Source organism: Macrobrachium rosenbergii, chromosome 47 (genome assembly GCF_040412425.1).
Source record: "Macrobrachium rosenbergii isolate ZJJX-2024 chromosome 47, ASM4041242v1, whole genome shotgun sequence".
NCBI lineage: Eukaryota > Metazoa > Arthropoda > Malacostraca > Decapoda > Palaemonidae > Macrobrachium > Macrobrachium rosenbergii.
This window is the reverse complement of record NC_089787.1, coordinates 45,402,782-45,415,824: the sequence shown is the minus strand read 5'-3', so window position 1 is coordinate 45,415,824 and position 13,043 is coordinate 45,402,782. Positions and strand designations below refer to the sequence as shown.

At 39.8% G+C, this 13,043-nt stretch overlaps 1 protein-coding gene across 2 annotated transcripts in view; it reads right to left on the bottom strand.

Moving 5' to 3' along the window:
• Positions 1 to 13,043, bottom strand: part of LOC136830823 (mitotic apparatus protein p62-like) — a 76,669-nt gene that overhangs the window by 31,893 nt on the left and 31,733 nt on the right. For both annotated transcript variants that reach the window (XM_067090791.1, XM_067090792.1), the window contains exon 3: positions 10,252 to 10,380. In XM_067090791.1, coding sequence (XP_066946892.1) covers positions 10,252 to 10,380 — 129 coding nt within the window. The remainder of the gene's footprint in view (positions 1 to 10,251; positions 10,381 to 13,043) is intronic.

Genomic DNA, 13,043 nt, shown 5'->3' with positions numbered 1-13,043 from the left:
ATTGGCCCCCTAAAAAAAAGTAACAGGGAGTGCCACAGCAACCTCTTCTTGAGAGAGGTCTCTTCTCTCTCTGAAGAAAGATGAAGAAAAAGAAAAGAAAAGGAAAGGAAAGGGATACAACATACGGAAGGAGTAAGGAAAAGCTTGCAATTCCCTCCTACCCCTGGTTTGTGTCTTGATTCCCCTTAGCACAATAACTAGTATAAGCTATGTTTGCCAATGCTGTCATAGAAGCTATGACTGATGCTGCTAGGCCATCTTTCACATTGGGTAAATGGTGTTCTTGACTGCTGGACGGCAGGGAAGCCTCTGATCCACATATCCAACTGTTTATCGGATCCAAAGGACCACAAGCAATCACCATATCAATTGGATCACATGCTTTTTGCACCAATATTGTGAAGGGGTTCTGAAATGAGAGCAAAACACTGCATAAATAAAGATTCCCTATAGCCAGCAATAAAACCTCCCACAAAGACACAGACAAATCAATAGCCTTGAGCTCCCTTTAGGCTGAGGGCATGAACGATCTACATAAATGGTGCTGACCACCAAAAAACAATTATGGTTGACATAATCACTCAAAATTGAGGTCAACCAACCTATAGTCTTTCTAACTATAATGATTTTAGGCTAATACATAATGTCACAAAATCATGGTAGAAAATTCATGGACTTAAGTGTAATCAGTCCAAACTGAACTTAATGGATGAAAACATGTTTGCTTATCTAGCACACATGTTCTAGTAAACCATAGAAAGCACAGACTTAGCATTCAATATCACAAGGGTAGGTATATGATCCCCTACCTCCAACAATACCCACCTCTTGCCTAGGAGGGGGTTTACTCAGGGAAGGAGGTCTACATTAATACTGGTTTTTGGTAAGCATTTTAGGATATTAAATAATGTATAAAAGACAAATTAATTTCTTCTGCATTTTTATCACCTCAAGATTACATGCCTGAAACAGAAAAGGGAAAAAATTATTCTTATATGCCATTCCCTGAAGCATGGAGACAGTAGAGCCATGAATGGTTCCATTTTATTTTAATTTATATCACACCATTCTAGTGCATGTGATATTTTGGGCAAACATGCTAGAAACTGGTTAGCAAATCTGTTCACTTCTGTAAATGTACTCAATGACTTCGTTATAAAAAAACTGTCCAGAACCTCCACAGGGTTTGCCTTACTGCTTATCTTGAACAAAAACTTTCACACCACTGGGCGAATGAAAAGTAAAGGGACTCCTCTCCCTATCAGTTAGTGCCCAGTCACTTGGCAATGTGATGCTCACCTCTAAACTATAGTTTTCTTAAAAATTTGATAACTCTTCTTCACTGTCAATTTCAGAGGCTTCTGAACTGCTAATCTGAGTCTTGTAGTTATCTTCAGTCTTTTCATTGAGTAGTGATAATATCTCTTTAGGCAAAAGGGTTTCTTCTGCTCTGAAACATTCATTACGGGAGATAAAAGATGAAAACAATAAATAATCATTTATCAGTGAATGCCTGAAGCATACTGGGAGACGAGAAGTAGGTGTCCTCTGTCAGAGGGCTTTCCAATTCAAGTGAGTATCAAATGCTAATCCCAGAAATTTTGCTGTTTGGCCAATTGGTATACTATGATTTCTGATTTTTTTTTATCTATTTCTTTACCTTTTTTCCACATTTTCTTTTCATCAAACATGACTGCCTGAGTTTTATCTATGGAAAATTTAGACTACAGATGAGGTCCATTCATCCATTTTTATAATGGTTTTATTATTGACTCATTCTACATGTTTCATGTAGATGCTGAATAATATATGGCAAAATCATCCATATACAGGTTTGTTTTAATTCCAATAGGTAGAATATTACTGATATCATTTATTGCTAAAGTAAACAGTATGCCACTTAGGATGCTTCCCTGTGGAACATTTTCAAGCGGAAATGTTTTTGACAAAACATCATCTATTCTCACTGGAAAAGTGCAATCTGTTTTGGATAAACTTAGGTAAATGTCCACAGATGCTATTTTTATATAATGTTTTTAATATTGTATACCTCCATGTGGTATTGTATGCCTTTTCAATATCAAAAAAGACATACAGAAATTTATTTTCTTTCATATCCTCTATGCACGTGATCTTTCAAGTTAGACAGAGAAACTAATGTAGACCTACTACACTATGACCCCAATTGAGTGGACTAATGTAGAGCTATTACACTGTGACCCGAACTGAGTGGGAGTAAAAATTTTATTTTCTTGAATGTGCCACAATAGTTGAGCATTTACCATTTTCTCTAGTAATCTGCATACGCCACTTGCTAAATAAACTGGTCTGTAATTACTTACATTACTGGGATCCTTTCTAGGTTTGGGAATAGGAATTATTATAGCATTTTGCCTCTCATCAGAAAATAAATTTTGAATCCATAAATGATTATAAAATGACAAATTTTAAAATCAGTTTGTATTTTTCATAGCTAACAAACCTATGGTCTTAACTTATGGATTAATTCCTCTAGTGCCAGCTGGAAAACAGTAAAAAGAAAACACAGGCTCATAGGCCTAGGCGGTAACTGTCACCTCCATCATGTATGAATATGTGGTGATGCCTCAGTTTCTTTCAGCCCAAGAAACTTGATTGAGGGGTGGCAAGGGGTGGCTGTATAGGTTAACACCGCAGGTTTGTTAGCTGTGAAAAATACAAATTGATTAAATGTCATTTGTTCATATGCAGAATAAACCTGGGTCTTAACTTATGGATAGACTCACTTTTGGAGGGAGGAAAGAAAGTCTTGAACTGACTGGAGGCTCAGCAAACCTGGTAACTCTTCCTGGCTTAAAGAAGCCTATGGAAAGAAACTGAAGCTTCTGGCATGATAAATAAGTGATTATTTAGCAGCCAGGCTTCTGGGCCTTTGTACAATGTAATGCGACAATGTAGAAGGAAGTTAAAGAACTATATTCGTAGATAACCAACCTTCATAGTCACCCATAGTTTGCTATCAATCCTCACTCCCCTTGCTAGAGAAAGGAGAGTCTTGCTTTTGCAAAAGTTTTAATATTCCTATACGAATAAGCAAAACTCAGAAAAACATTCCAGTCTCACCTGTATCAAATCCAATCCTACCAGGTAGAGAAGAGAAAGGAAAAGGAAAGAGACCAGTCATCTCATCCATTCTCGCTTTCATACCATCATCTTAGGTCAGATACAAACTGTCCTGCTAGGGGCACTGGATGAGTTACACAACCTGCTGAGCAGCTACCACCAGACCCAAGGAAAAAGTGTTCAAGGACCTGTGGGCAACGTCCCACAGATACAAGGAAGTGAAGGTGGTCTGATGAAGCCAAGTGCCAGCCTTCAAAATCCTTTGAACAGACAAGTTATTTTTGAATGCCAAAGGGCCTAGCCCTCTAACATCACATGCTCTTGCATGCACTGTGTTAGGGCTGGGGCATGAAGTTGAACTATAAACTTGTCTGATTGTTTCATGAAGCCAAAAGGAAATCATATTCTTGGACACTTCTTTCTTTTTCCAGCAAGTGCTAAGGAAAAGTCTATGGCACCCAGGTATGAGATGAAGAGTCCTTTTCAGATAGCAGCATAGTGCTCTGACAGGGAAAAGGAGCAATTCGTCCAGATCGTTGTCAACAAAGTCATCAAGAGAAGGAATGGTAAAGGATTCAAATCTGTCATCATGAGAAGAGGGGTTTTGAGTCTTAGCCATGAATTCCGGACAAAATCGAAGGCTACGGACATCCAACCCCTCATATGTTTGACATCAACGGATAGGCCATGGAGTTCACCAACTCATTTTGAAGAGGCCAGGGCCAACAGGAAAACTGTCTTCAGGGTCAGGTTCCTGTCTGATACATGGTGTAAAGGCTCAAAAGGAGCACAGGTGGACTGCCCATATCAATCAGGTCCCAACTGGGAGGTTTAAGTTCTTTTGGAGGACAAGACTGCTCAAAGCTCCTGAGAAGCATTGAGATCTCCCAAGAGGAAGAAAGATCAACATTTCTCATACGCAGAAATGCACTCAAGGCAGCTCTGTAGCCCTTGATGGAAGACACTGAAAGTCGTTTCTCTCTATGGAGAAAAACAAGGAAGTCTGCTACTTGCTGAAGAGAAGTTCTGACTGGAGAGAGACCCAGCTGACGATACCAACCATAGTAAATGGCCCACTTACCCTGGTACATGGCTGAGGGAGATGATCTGAGATAGCCAGACATCTCCAATGCTGCTCTGCAAGAAAAGCCTCTCGCTACGAGGAGATACTAGATGGTTTCCAGCTGTGAAGAGATAGGGATCCCACTAATCGGTGATATCTCTGGAAATGGGGTTCACACAGAAGGTTGTGCTACAGAGGAATCTCTCTCAGAGCTTCTGACAGTGGGGACAGGAGATTGGGGAACCATTCCGAATGAGGCCACATGGGAGCAACTAGGGTCATTCTGAGATTCTGAGAGGCCATTACCCTGTTCAGGACCTGACGGATTAGGCAAAGTGGAGGGAAGGCATAAACCTCCAGGTTGTCCCAGGGGTGTTGCTAGGCATCCTCTGCACTGCAAAGGGGTCTGGAACCATGGAACAGAAGACCTCGAGTTTCTTGTTGAACCTTGTTGCAAACTGGTCTATTGAGGGCCTTCCCCACAAATGAAAGAGCCTGTTTGATTGAGGGCCTTCCCCAAAAATGCCTGTTTGCTATGTCCTGGTGCAGAGACCACTCTGTCCCTATGACCCAACTTTGACGACTCAGATTGTCCGCCACTACATTCCTCCTGCCTGGGATATACCTGGCAGAGAGGTCCTCTGAATGATCTATAGCTCACTGATGAATGAGCACTGTCAGGGAATGTAGCTGGCGTGACACCAGGTGCCCCAAACCCTTTTTTTTTACATAAGCCATCACCGTGGTGTTGTCCGACTTGAGCACCATGAAGTGTTCTTAATTCTTGATGTAAAGTTGACGGTCTTGCGGAGTCCAAACCCTGGATGTTACAAGACCTTCCAAGTGTGCTCCCCAACCCTCGTGCAAGGTGTCTGAGAACAGAAGGATCTCTGGAGAAGAAGAATGAAGGGGCACGCCTATGGCCAAGTTCCTGTCGTCCAACCACCACAACATGTCCTCTCTTACTTCTCGCGACAGTGGAACTTGAAAATGAGGAGGATCCCTAAATGGGGACCAAAACTTTTTCAGCCTCCACTGCAGGGACCAAAGACATAGACAACCATGTGGGACCAACTTCTCTAGGGAGGTTAACAGACCCAGAATCACTTACCACTGGTTGAGAATGCTCCGAAAGGAAGGGTCAAGCCACAACTTTGAATTTCTCCATCCTCTGGTCTGACAGGAAAACCCTCGAGGAGAAGACGGTCCCTGTCTTGGATTAACTTCTCCTGAGACGCCACCAAGACCAGCCAGTTGTCGAGGTATCCGTGAAGATGAATTCGCTGGGAGTGGGCCCAAGATGAAACCAGGCCGAATACTCTTGTGAATACTTGAGGAGCTGTTGAGAGGCTGAAGCACAAGACTCTGAACTAGAAAACTAACTCTCCCAGGCTGAAGTGGGGAAATTTCCTAGAGGAAGGATGTATCCGAATCTGAGAATACGTATCCTTCAGGTCTACTGATAGCATAAAGTTGTTCTCCCTGATGGCTGCCAACACTGTTCAAGGAGTCGCCATCTTGAATTGGGTGTTCTTGATGAAGAGGTTCAGGGTCGACAGGTCAATCACTGGCCGCCAATCGCCCATCGCCTTGGAAACGAGAAAGACCCCACTGTAAAAACCTTGAGAAGGATGCTCTGCCATTTCCACTGCTCCTTTCTCTATCATCTTCACCACTTCGCCTTAGAGAGCTTGATGTATAAACGAGACGAGAGTGTAAGTCAAGTGATGACAAGGCCGATCAGAGAGAGGGGGAGGGAAGTCAAAGGGTAGTAGGTATCCCACCCTAAAATCATCTACTACCCACTCTTCCACTCCGAAGACCTGCCACATAGCCCAATTGCTTGCCAGGCACCCCCACTGGTGACAACTTGTGGAGAGGGGCGCCTACCCAATCGCTTAGCTCCTCTCACCTTTTGTCTAGAGACACTTGTGGGCTTAGAGGACGGGACTGAAAGGAACGCTGCTAGGAGCCCTTGTTGGCTGCTGCAGCAGGAGCCTGACCAGACCTGTTGGATGACAAGGCAATCATAGACTTCTTGGGCGTAGCCGAGGTTTTGGCCTCTGAGGTACTAGGACGAGGAGGATTTGAAGACCTAGAAATGGTTTGATGTACCAGCCACACATTATTATCGGCTCGCCGCCCATCTAGGGCTAAGTCAAGCTGATCCCTAGGAAAAAGAGACAAAGTGTTGAGGATGTCACCTTTCTCAGGGCCAACATAGATTCCGAACTGATGGACCTAGAGACTTTAGAAAAGTGGCATCCCTTCTCTTGAGCAACATATTTGCCCAAATAGTTGCGGTTAAGTGAGCAAAATATGAAGTGGCCTAAGGTATGAAGCACTTTCTTCGGAAACGCCAAGGGCAGAGGAAATCTTAGCCACTGCTGTTGACCTTAAGTCTAGCCAAGAGACTGCTTGGAAGGTAGAAACAGCAGATGACTCCAAAGAGGCAGCCTCCTGAGAGGTAAAGGAAGGACCTTCTGCTTGAATATGGTCTAAAGAAACACCAGGAGCCAACTGGGCTACACCTGGAGCCAACTGTCGAGGAAGAAGAGCAACACTAGGAGTAGCGTAGAAACGTTTATGCCGAGGGAGAGGAGTAGGAAGAAGCTTGAATGTTCTGCTAGAACGCAGAGAATTGTCCTGCCCAGAGACAAGAGAATTCACAAGATTAAGGACAAATTCTGCTCGATTAGAACACGGCAGCCCAATATAAGCCTTTGATTCTTTCTCGGGGCTGAGGAGCGCATCTATTCCTGTAGGAAAATCTGAATATGCCATGTTCTCTTCCACAAGATGGCTGTGCTCGCAGATTATTCCAACCACTTCTGCGTAAATAGTAAAAAACTCTTGATTTCCTATTTCTTCCATCTTCTGTCCCCCAGAGTCCCTTCCTGATCTGTTGATGAGATCAGAAGAATCCAAAACGTTCCTGGATAAGGCTGGAGCGTAGGCCCTATCTGGACCTGAAGCTCTCCTTGGAGAGTGAACACCCACGGAGGTTGAGGGAAAATTATTTAGAATTGCATTCCTTTCAACAGAATGAGAGACCAATACACTAGGGAAAAAGTCAGTGGACGGGTGTGTATTGATGCACAGATGTGTGGGAGTAAGAGAAAGACCACAAACAACTGACCTGGAAAGATGAACATCATCTCCTCTGGAGGGGAGTGAACGAGGAGATGGAAGAGCAAGAGGAGATGGCTGTGCAGGGCTGACAGTTCGCTCTATACCAGAGGATGTAGAACGTCTAAGAGGATCCTTCCCAGAAGGTTGCAAAACAACCAGAGTAAGAGCACATTCTTCTGTACGGGCGTGCCCAACCACCCAGAGGAGGGAACTGGAACACCTAGTACAAGTCCTCTCGGGAGATTGGGAGGAACGTCTAGGAAGATGAGTGACAAGGCTCCTGGAAAAAGAAGGGCTACCAACACAAATGTGGATCCCAGCATGAGCCTTGGACTTCCTTAGGGGAAAGTGAACGTGAAGAATGACAAGGAGAGGGAGGGTGATGTGGATTCCGAGGTGTACAAGAAGAGCCCTCCCCACAGATGTGAAAAGGACAAGAATCTTCTTATATGCTATTCAAGAGAGCATATTACAACTCTTTCATAATTAATTTTTTATTATAATAAATGTCTTCTATTGTTTCAAAATGTATTGTTATTGATTCTACATTTTTCTTTGTGCAGAAGTGTTTGTCTACATTTTTATAACTACAATTAGTCCCTGGTTACTGGCAAGGGTTCCATTCTGACAGCATGACCAGCAAAAATCGCTGATAACCGAAAATTGGCGATTTTCAGTTTATCAGCACCTCTGTTAGGCATGTATATGTGCCACTACATGATTATTGGAAACGGCACAGAAAATCGCCAATTTTCATCACTAGACAAGCGACGAAAAACCAGATCACCGATAGCCGAGCCCGCTGATAACAGCCCACCAATAACTGGGGACTGCTTACACTTAAATTTGCTAAGTTTTTTCCCATTACATTATTTATTTCTTTTGGATCGAGTATCCTTTTTCTATCTTAATATGGCATGTCTAGGTAGTTTAACATGGGTAACATTTATTTTCCTGATTTTTCCTGTATCTTTTGTATAGGAGTATTATTAGAGAAATCTGATACATATTTCCTCAATGAAAACAAATCCAGTTAGTAGAGACAAACAACACAGCATTATGATGTGTACATAAGGTCTGTAATACTATATGAACTGGAAACAAAGGTACTGACAAAGATATTGACCTTGAAATAGTGAGACTATAAGATTCACAGAAGAGTGTACTATAAATGAGGAAGGCTAGAATGTGTTACTTAGTGGCTGGAAAATGCAATTTTCTAAATAAATAATAAAAAAAATTTTAGTAAAACAAAAAACCCTCACCTAATGGTAACTTTGATGTAGACCAGCCAAATCTCCAGACATATTCAAAAACAGTGATGTGCACCAGCTGAATCTCCAGACTTATTCAAAAGAAGAATTTCCAGCTTGCTGTCTGTGGATCCAGGATTCAAAAGCAGCAGTTGTTTGACCTTACTGTTGAGGGTGGGTCAGGAGGAAGAGGGACCCAAAATGTTCTTGTGCAGTAATGGGGTTGTACCCAAACTCTTTTTTTTAAATACTGTATTACATTTTACACCTAACCCATCACTTTAGTGCAGCCTGAGTAGGCATGTATGCCCCATCAAGTGTGATGTATGGGCTTTTGGGGCCAGTGAACTGGAATGATGTATCTAGTGATCCAGAAGCTCTGCTCATAAGCAGGGATCATGAAATGGACTGTTACCTTGTTAGTTAGGTCATAATTTATACTCATTAGGGATAACCTTAAACAGACAGTTGAATATTTACATACATCAACCATACAACATCAATGCCAACACCACACTATCAGGCATAATTAAATTTCAGGAGGATGAAAATGAAGTCTTCAATAACCCTAATACCCTGGGTGTCAAAGAATCCAACTTGAATTTACTTGCAAACATCATAAACACTCTCCCTTCTTTTCTAGAAGGTTTTGTTTTCCAGTGATATCCTCACAGCATACAAGAGCAGACCATTTTTATTCTCCAACTGTCTGGAAAAAGAGGGGAAAACAAATGTACAATGCTGAAAATGAGCGGATGCTGTCTGTTTTTGGCTACAAACCCCGGAATGCATTAAGGCTCAACGTTGTGCCCGTTCTTGGTAGGAGACCTAGCTAGAAAGAGCGTGCAACTTGTTCACATTTTGCAGAGGCTAATACTACCAATCTTGAGTGTAAGATCCTTACCTTCCAGAGACTTAAAAGTTGAACCTGTAAGGAGCTTTCAAAACCAGAGACATATCCCACCAAGGAGGTTTGATGCATGTGGGGCATGGTAAATCAGCATGGCCTTGACGTACAATTGAACACGTTAAATTTTTGTATAAAATTTAACATATCTGTTCGTTACACTTGCCATGTTAAGTAAATTTTTAGTAGAAGTGGGAGTTTCGTGGGTAAAAAATAGGCTCACATTCTTATCCTGATTTGACAGTTCTGTGCAGTAAAATGAGATTTAAGAAAAGTTTTTGAGTTTCTCTATTTCCAGTAGTCATCATTATCCCTTAATTCTAACATTTTTTTTATCAGTAAGGTAGATCTTACGGTAACCTTTGGCATCAGATTCTGGTAATGCTTAAGGCACATCAAAGATGATCCAATATGTACACCTTGATGGGAATTCATGCAAAATGGGCACAGGACAGAGAAGAGTAAAGAGAAATTTTTCTTATCTTAGTCCCTACAATGACAAGCCAAATTCTGTTAATAGCATGGCAGGCACACAAACAGTGTGGTGGATAATTAATGAGTACCTGGGGCTCAGGGTGGCATATGCCATGGGTTAATAATGACCAGCTCCGTTAGACAAAACACAGTTTAGTAATGTCCAAGGGTATTGCAAGATCATGAACGTGGGCATATGCAAGTGATGGGTTGTCATGAAACAATATATATTTTTAGTGTTATACATTGTACTGATAAAAACACACTCACCACTCACTATGAAAAGAAAGGAAAACATTTAACCAGAAATCTATACTAACTTCAAAAGATATAACATGTGGACCACCAGCCTTCATTACACACACCGGCACTCTTATCTTTTTATTATCAAAACCTGTCGTTTCTATTTCAACAACATGGTCATCACTAGCCTCTGGACCTAATACAGCCTGAAAAGAGAAAATTTTCAAATATACATTTTCATACTTACATAAGCTACACTTAAGTCTAGACTAGTGAGGCCACTCCCCACTAGTAACTCAACTGAATGATTAACAGTAAGTGAGCATGTGGGGAACATGTAAGCAAAAGCTGACAAAAATTACTTGGAAAGATGAATCAAGATATTATTTATACCTGTATATTTGCTTTGTAAGCCGAATTTCAATGCAAAAACTGTCTTTAATACTTTATATATGCTTGTAACACTGATAAAAAAAAAGTCTAAAGGGAGGGGTATCATGAGAACTATTAACAGGGGCAGCTAGAAATATTTGTACTTAACCTCTCCATAACATTTTTTCCCTCCAAAGTTAATTCAAATTAAACTAGAAGCAATAAATTCTATAAATCATCAGTATTGACATTATCTATAGCAAAAACCTGTAAAATGAAGCAGAGTACTATATCACTCCTCAGCTGTTTGTAGTGGATTGAATGTACCATCATATCTTGTGTTAATATTTACAAATAAGCTACTATAGTCAGTTTTATTTCATCTCTCCACCCTTGGGTGAAGGTACGGCATATGCACATAGTTAGCAAACAATTGGCTGACATTTAACATTTCTGATATCACTGGGTTATTTTGATAAATATTAAACTTTCTTTAATAAGATATTTGAATTTCTATATATACAAAGAACCCTCACTCATTCTTATTAAATCCTAAACATGCCAATTTGTATTGGTAATATATCTCTAAAAGCACATGAAAGGCAAGCTTATATCAAATAGCGTACTCAGATCAAACATAGGACGAATGAGCTTTTGATAATTGATTCATCTCAACAGTACAGCCCAGGCTACACAAAGACCTCCTGCTAACAAACTGTTAAAATCACAAGACTTTCTTATCATTCAAAATTTATTCTATGTACAGTACAATGTCACTGCATGTACATAATATTAACTTGATCATATCTAAATAATGTTATGTCCTTAACCTGCAAAATAACCTTTAATATAGTTGATAGAGACTGATTCCTAGGGAATCTGATCCTCATCAGGAACAGCCAAACAAGCGCTATAGTCAACAATTTTATTCCACTGGGATGTTTCATGCTATTCCAAATATTAACCTACTCATGTAATTTACATGCAAGATTTTCTTAAAATACCTTTTATTCACACTTTTTATTTTCCAACAACAACATAAAAAAAATTGTTTAAAGCCCATCCATCATGTGTGCTTGGCCTGAGTAGACAGTTTGTTAAAAGCTCATCATTCACGTCCTTTTACTGTTATATTATCAATACAAATCAGCATGTTTATCATCTAAATCTGTAATTATCAGCATGCAGATGTATTACTGGCAAAATAGTTTGCATCGTTATAACATTAAATCTACAATATCGGAAACATTAATTTCAACCAATCGAGAACTTAACTGTAAATAACATTAAACATAAAGTATATTCTACTGTATTTTGGGGAAGTACAGTATGTAACAATAAGTAAAGGGAAAAAATTACTTCGCATGCATTAAAAGTGTTGTATTCACAAGTTTTCTAAATGGGCAAAGGTTAAACATTTCTATCATATATACTAAAATGTGCACACATTTATTTCATCAGTAGAACACAGATGAAGCTAGTTCTCACTGACTGTATTTGTGCTTTACAATATTCTCTATGACTGGTAATTGTAGTTAATTTTCATACTGGGATACTGATTTTTGTCATTATAAAGATGAATACTGTTATTTATTGCATGAAAAAAGAAAACAACAAAAGGTCAAAATAAGTTGGGCAAAAAAATAAAAGTATTAGCAGTAAAAATATCCTTCTTATATATTTTAGTAATTTTCCTTCATGCCTATTTTTTAATCTCTAAAACAAATTGTTAATGGTGAAAATGGCTGAACCTTCACCAATACCTACTGTACCCAAACTGAAAAGTTAAGCATGTTTCCTTTCTTGAATAATGATACTTTCTAGAGAAAATAATGTGTACTGTTCATAAGTAATTTCATGCATTAAATTTGAAATAATTGCCAAATTTCCACAAACAATTAAGTCCCTGTTCAAAGTCAATGATGGCCACAGTCCTGTATTTGCATCCAACCTCATGTATAAACATACTTGACTGAGGTGTGATCACGGGATTATTTGGGATGCATGAAGAGGCTGCTGAAAGTATGCACAGACTCCCAAAGGGGCTTAATTCATAGAATTGGTAGTAGGTTATCTAATCATGAGCAATCGAATATATGAAACTATTAAAAAACTTTTAAGACAGACACTGACAAAATAGGTTTTTCTGTCACAGGCCAAGTACAGAATAACCACCACCTAAACATCTTGGAATCCATATGAAAAAGACTCTACTTGTTAAAATACCAAAACTTCCTCAATATAACTGTTTATAGTCCAGCATGGATAAACGGTTTCCCTCAATTTGCTTTAATGTTTTAAGGCAGTCTTTGTCTCTTTTTTTCAGTATGTTATTTTTAAGAACATTATTTAAAGAGCTATTAATCTTCTGTATTATTATGATCACTGATTTCTCACTTTGCCATGTCATGGAAAGTGTTTGTTAAACACTGCGTTTACATCTTTAGCACATATGGCATTTCTCAGTTATGAAGTGTCCAAATTAATTTAAGAACAC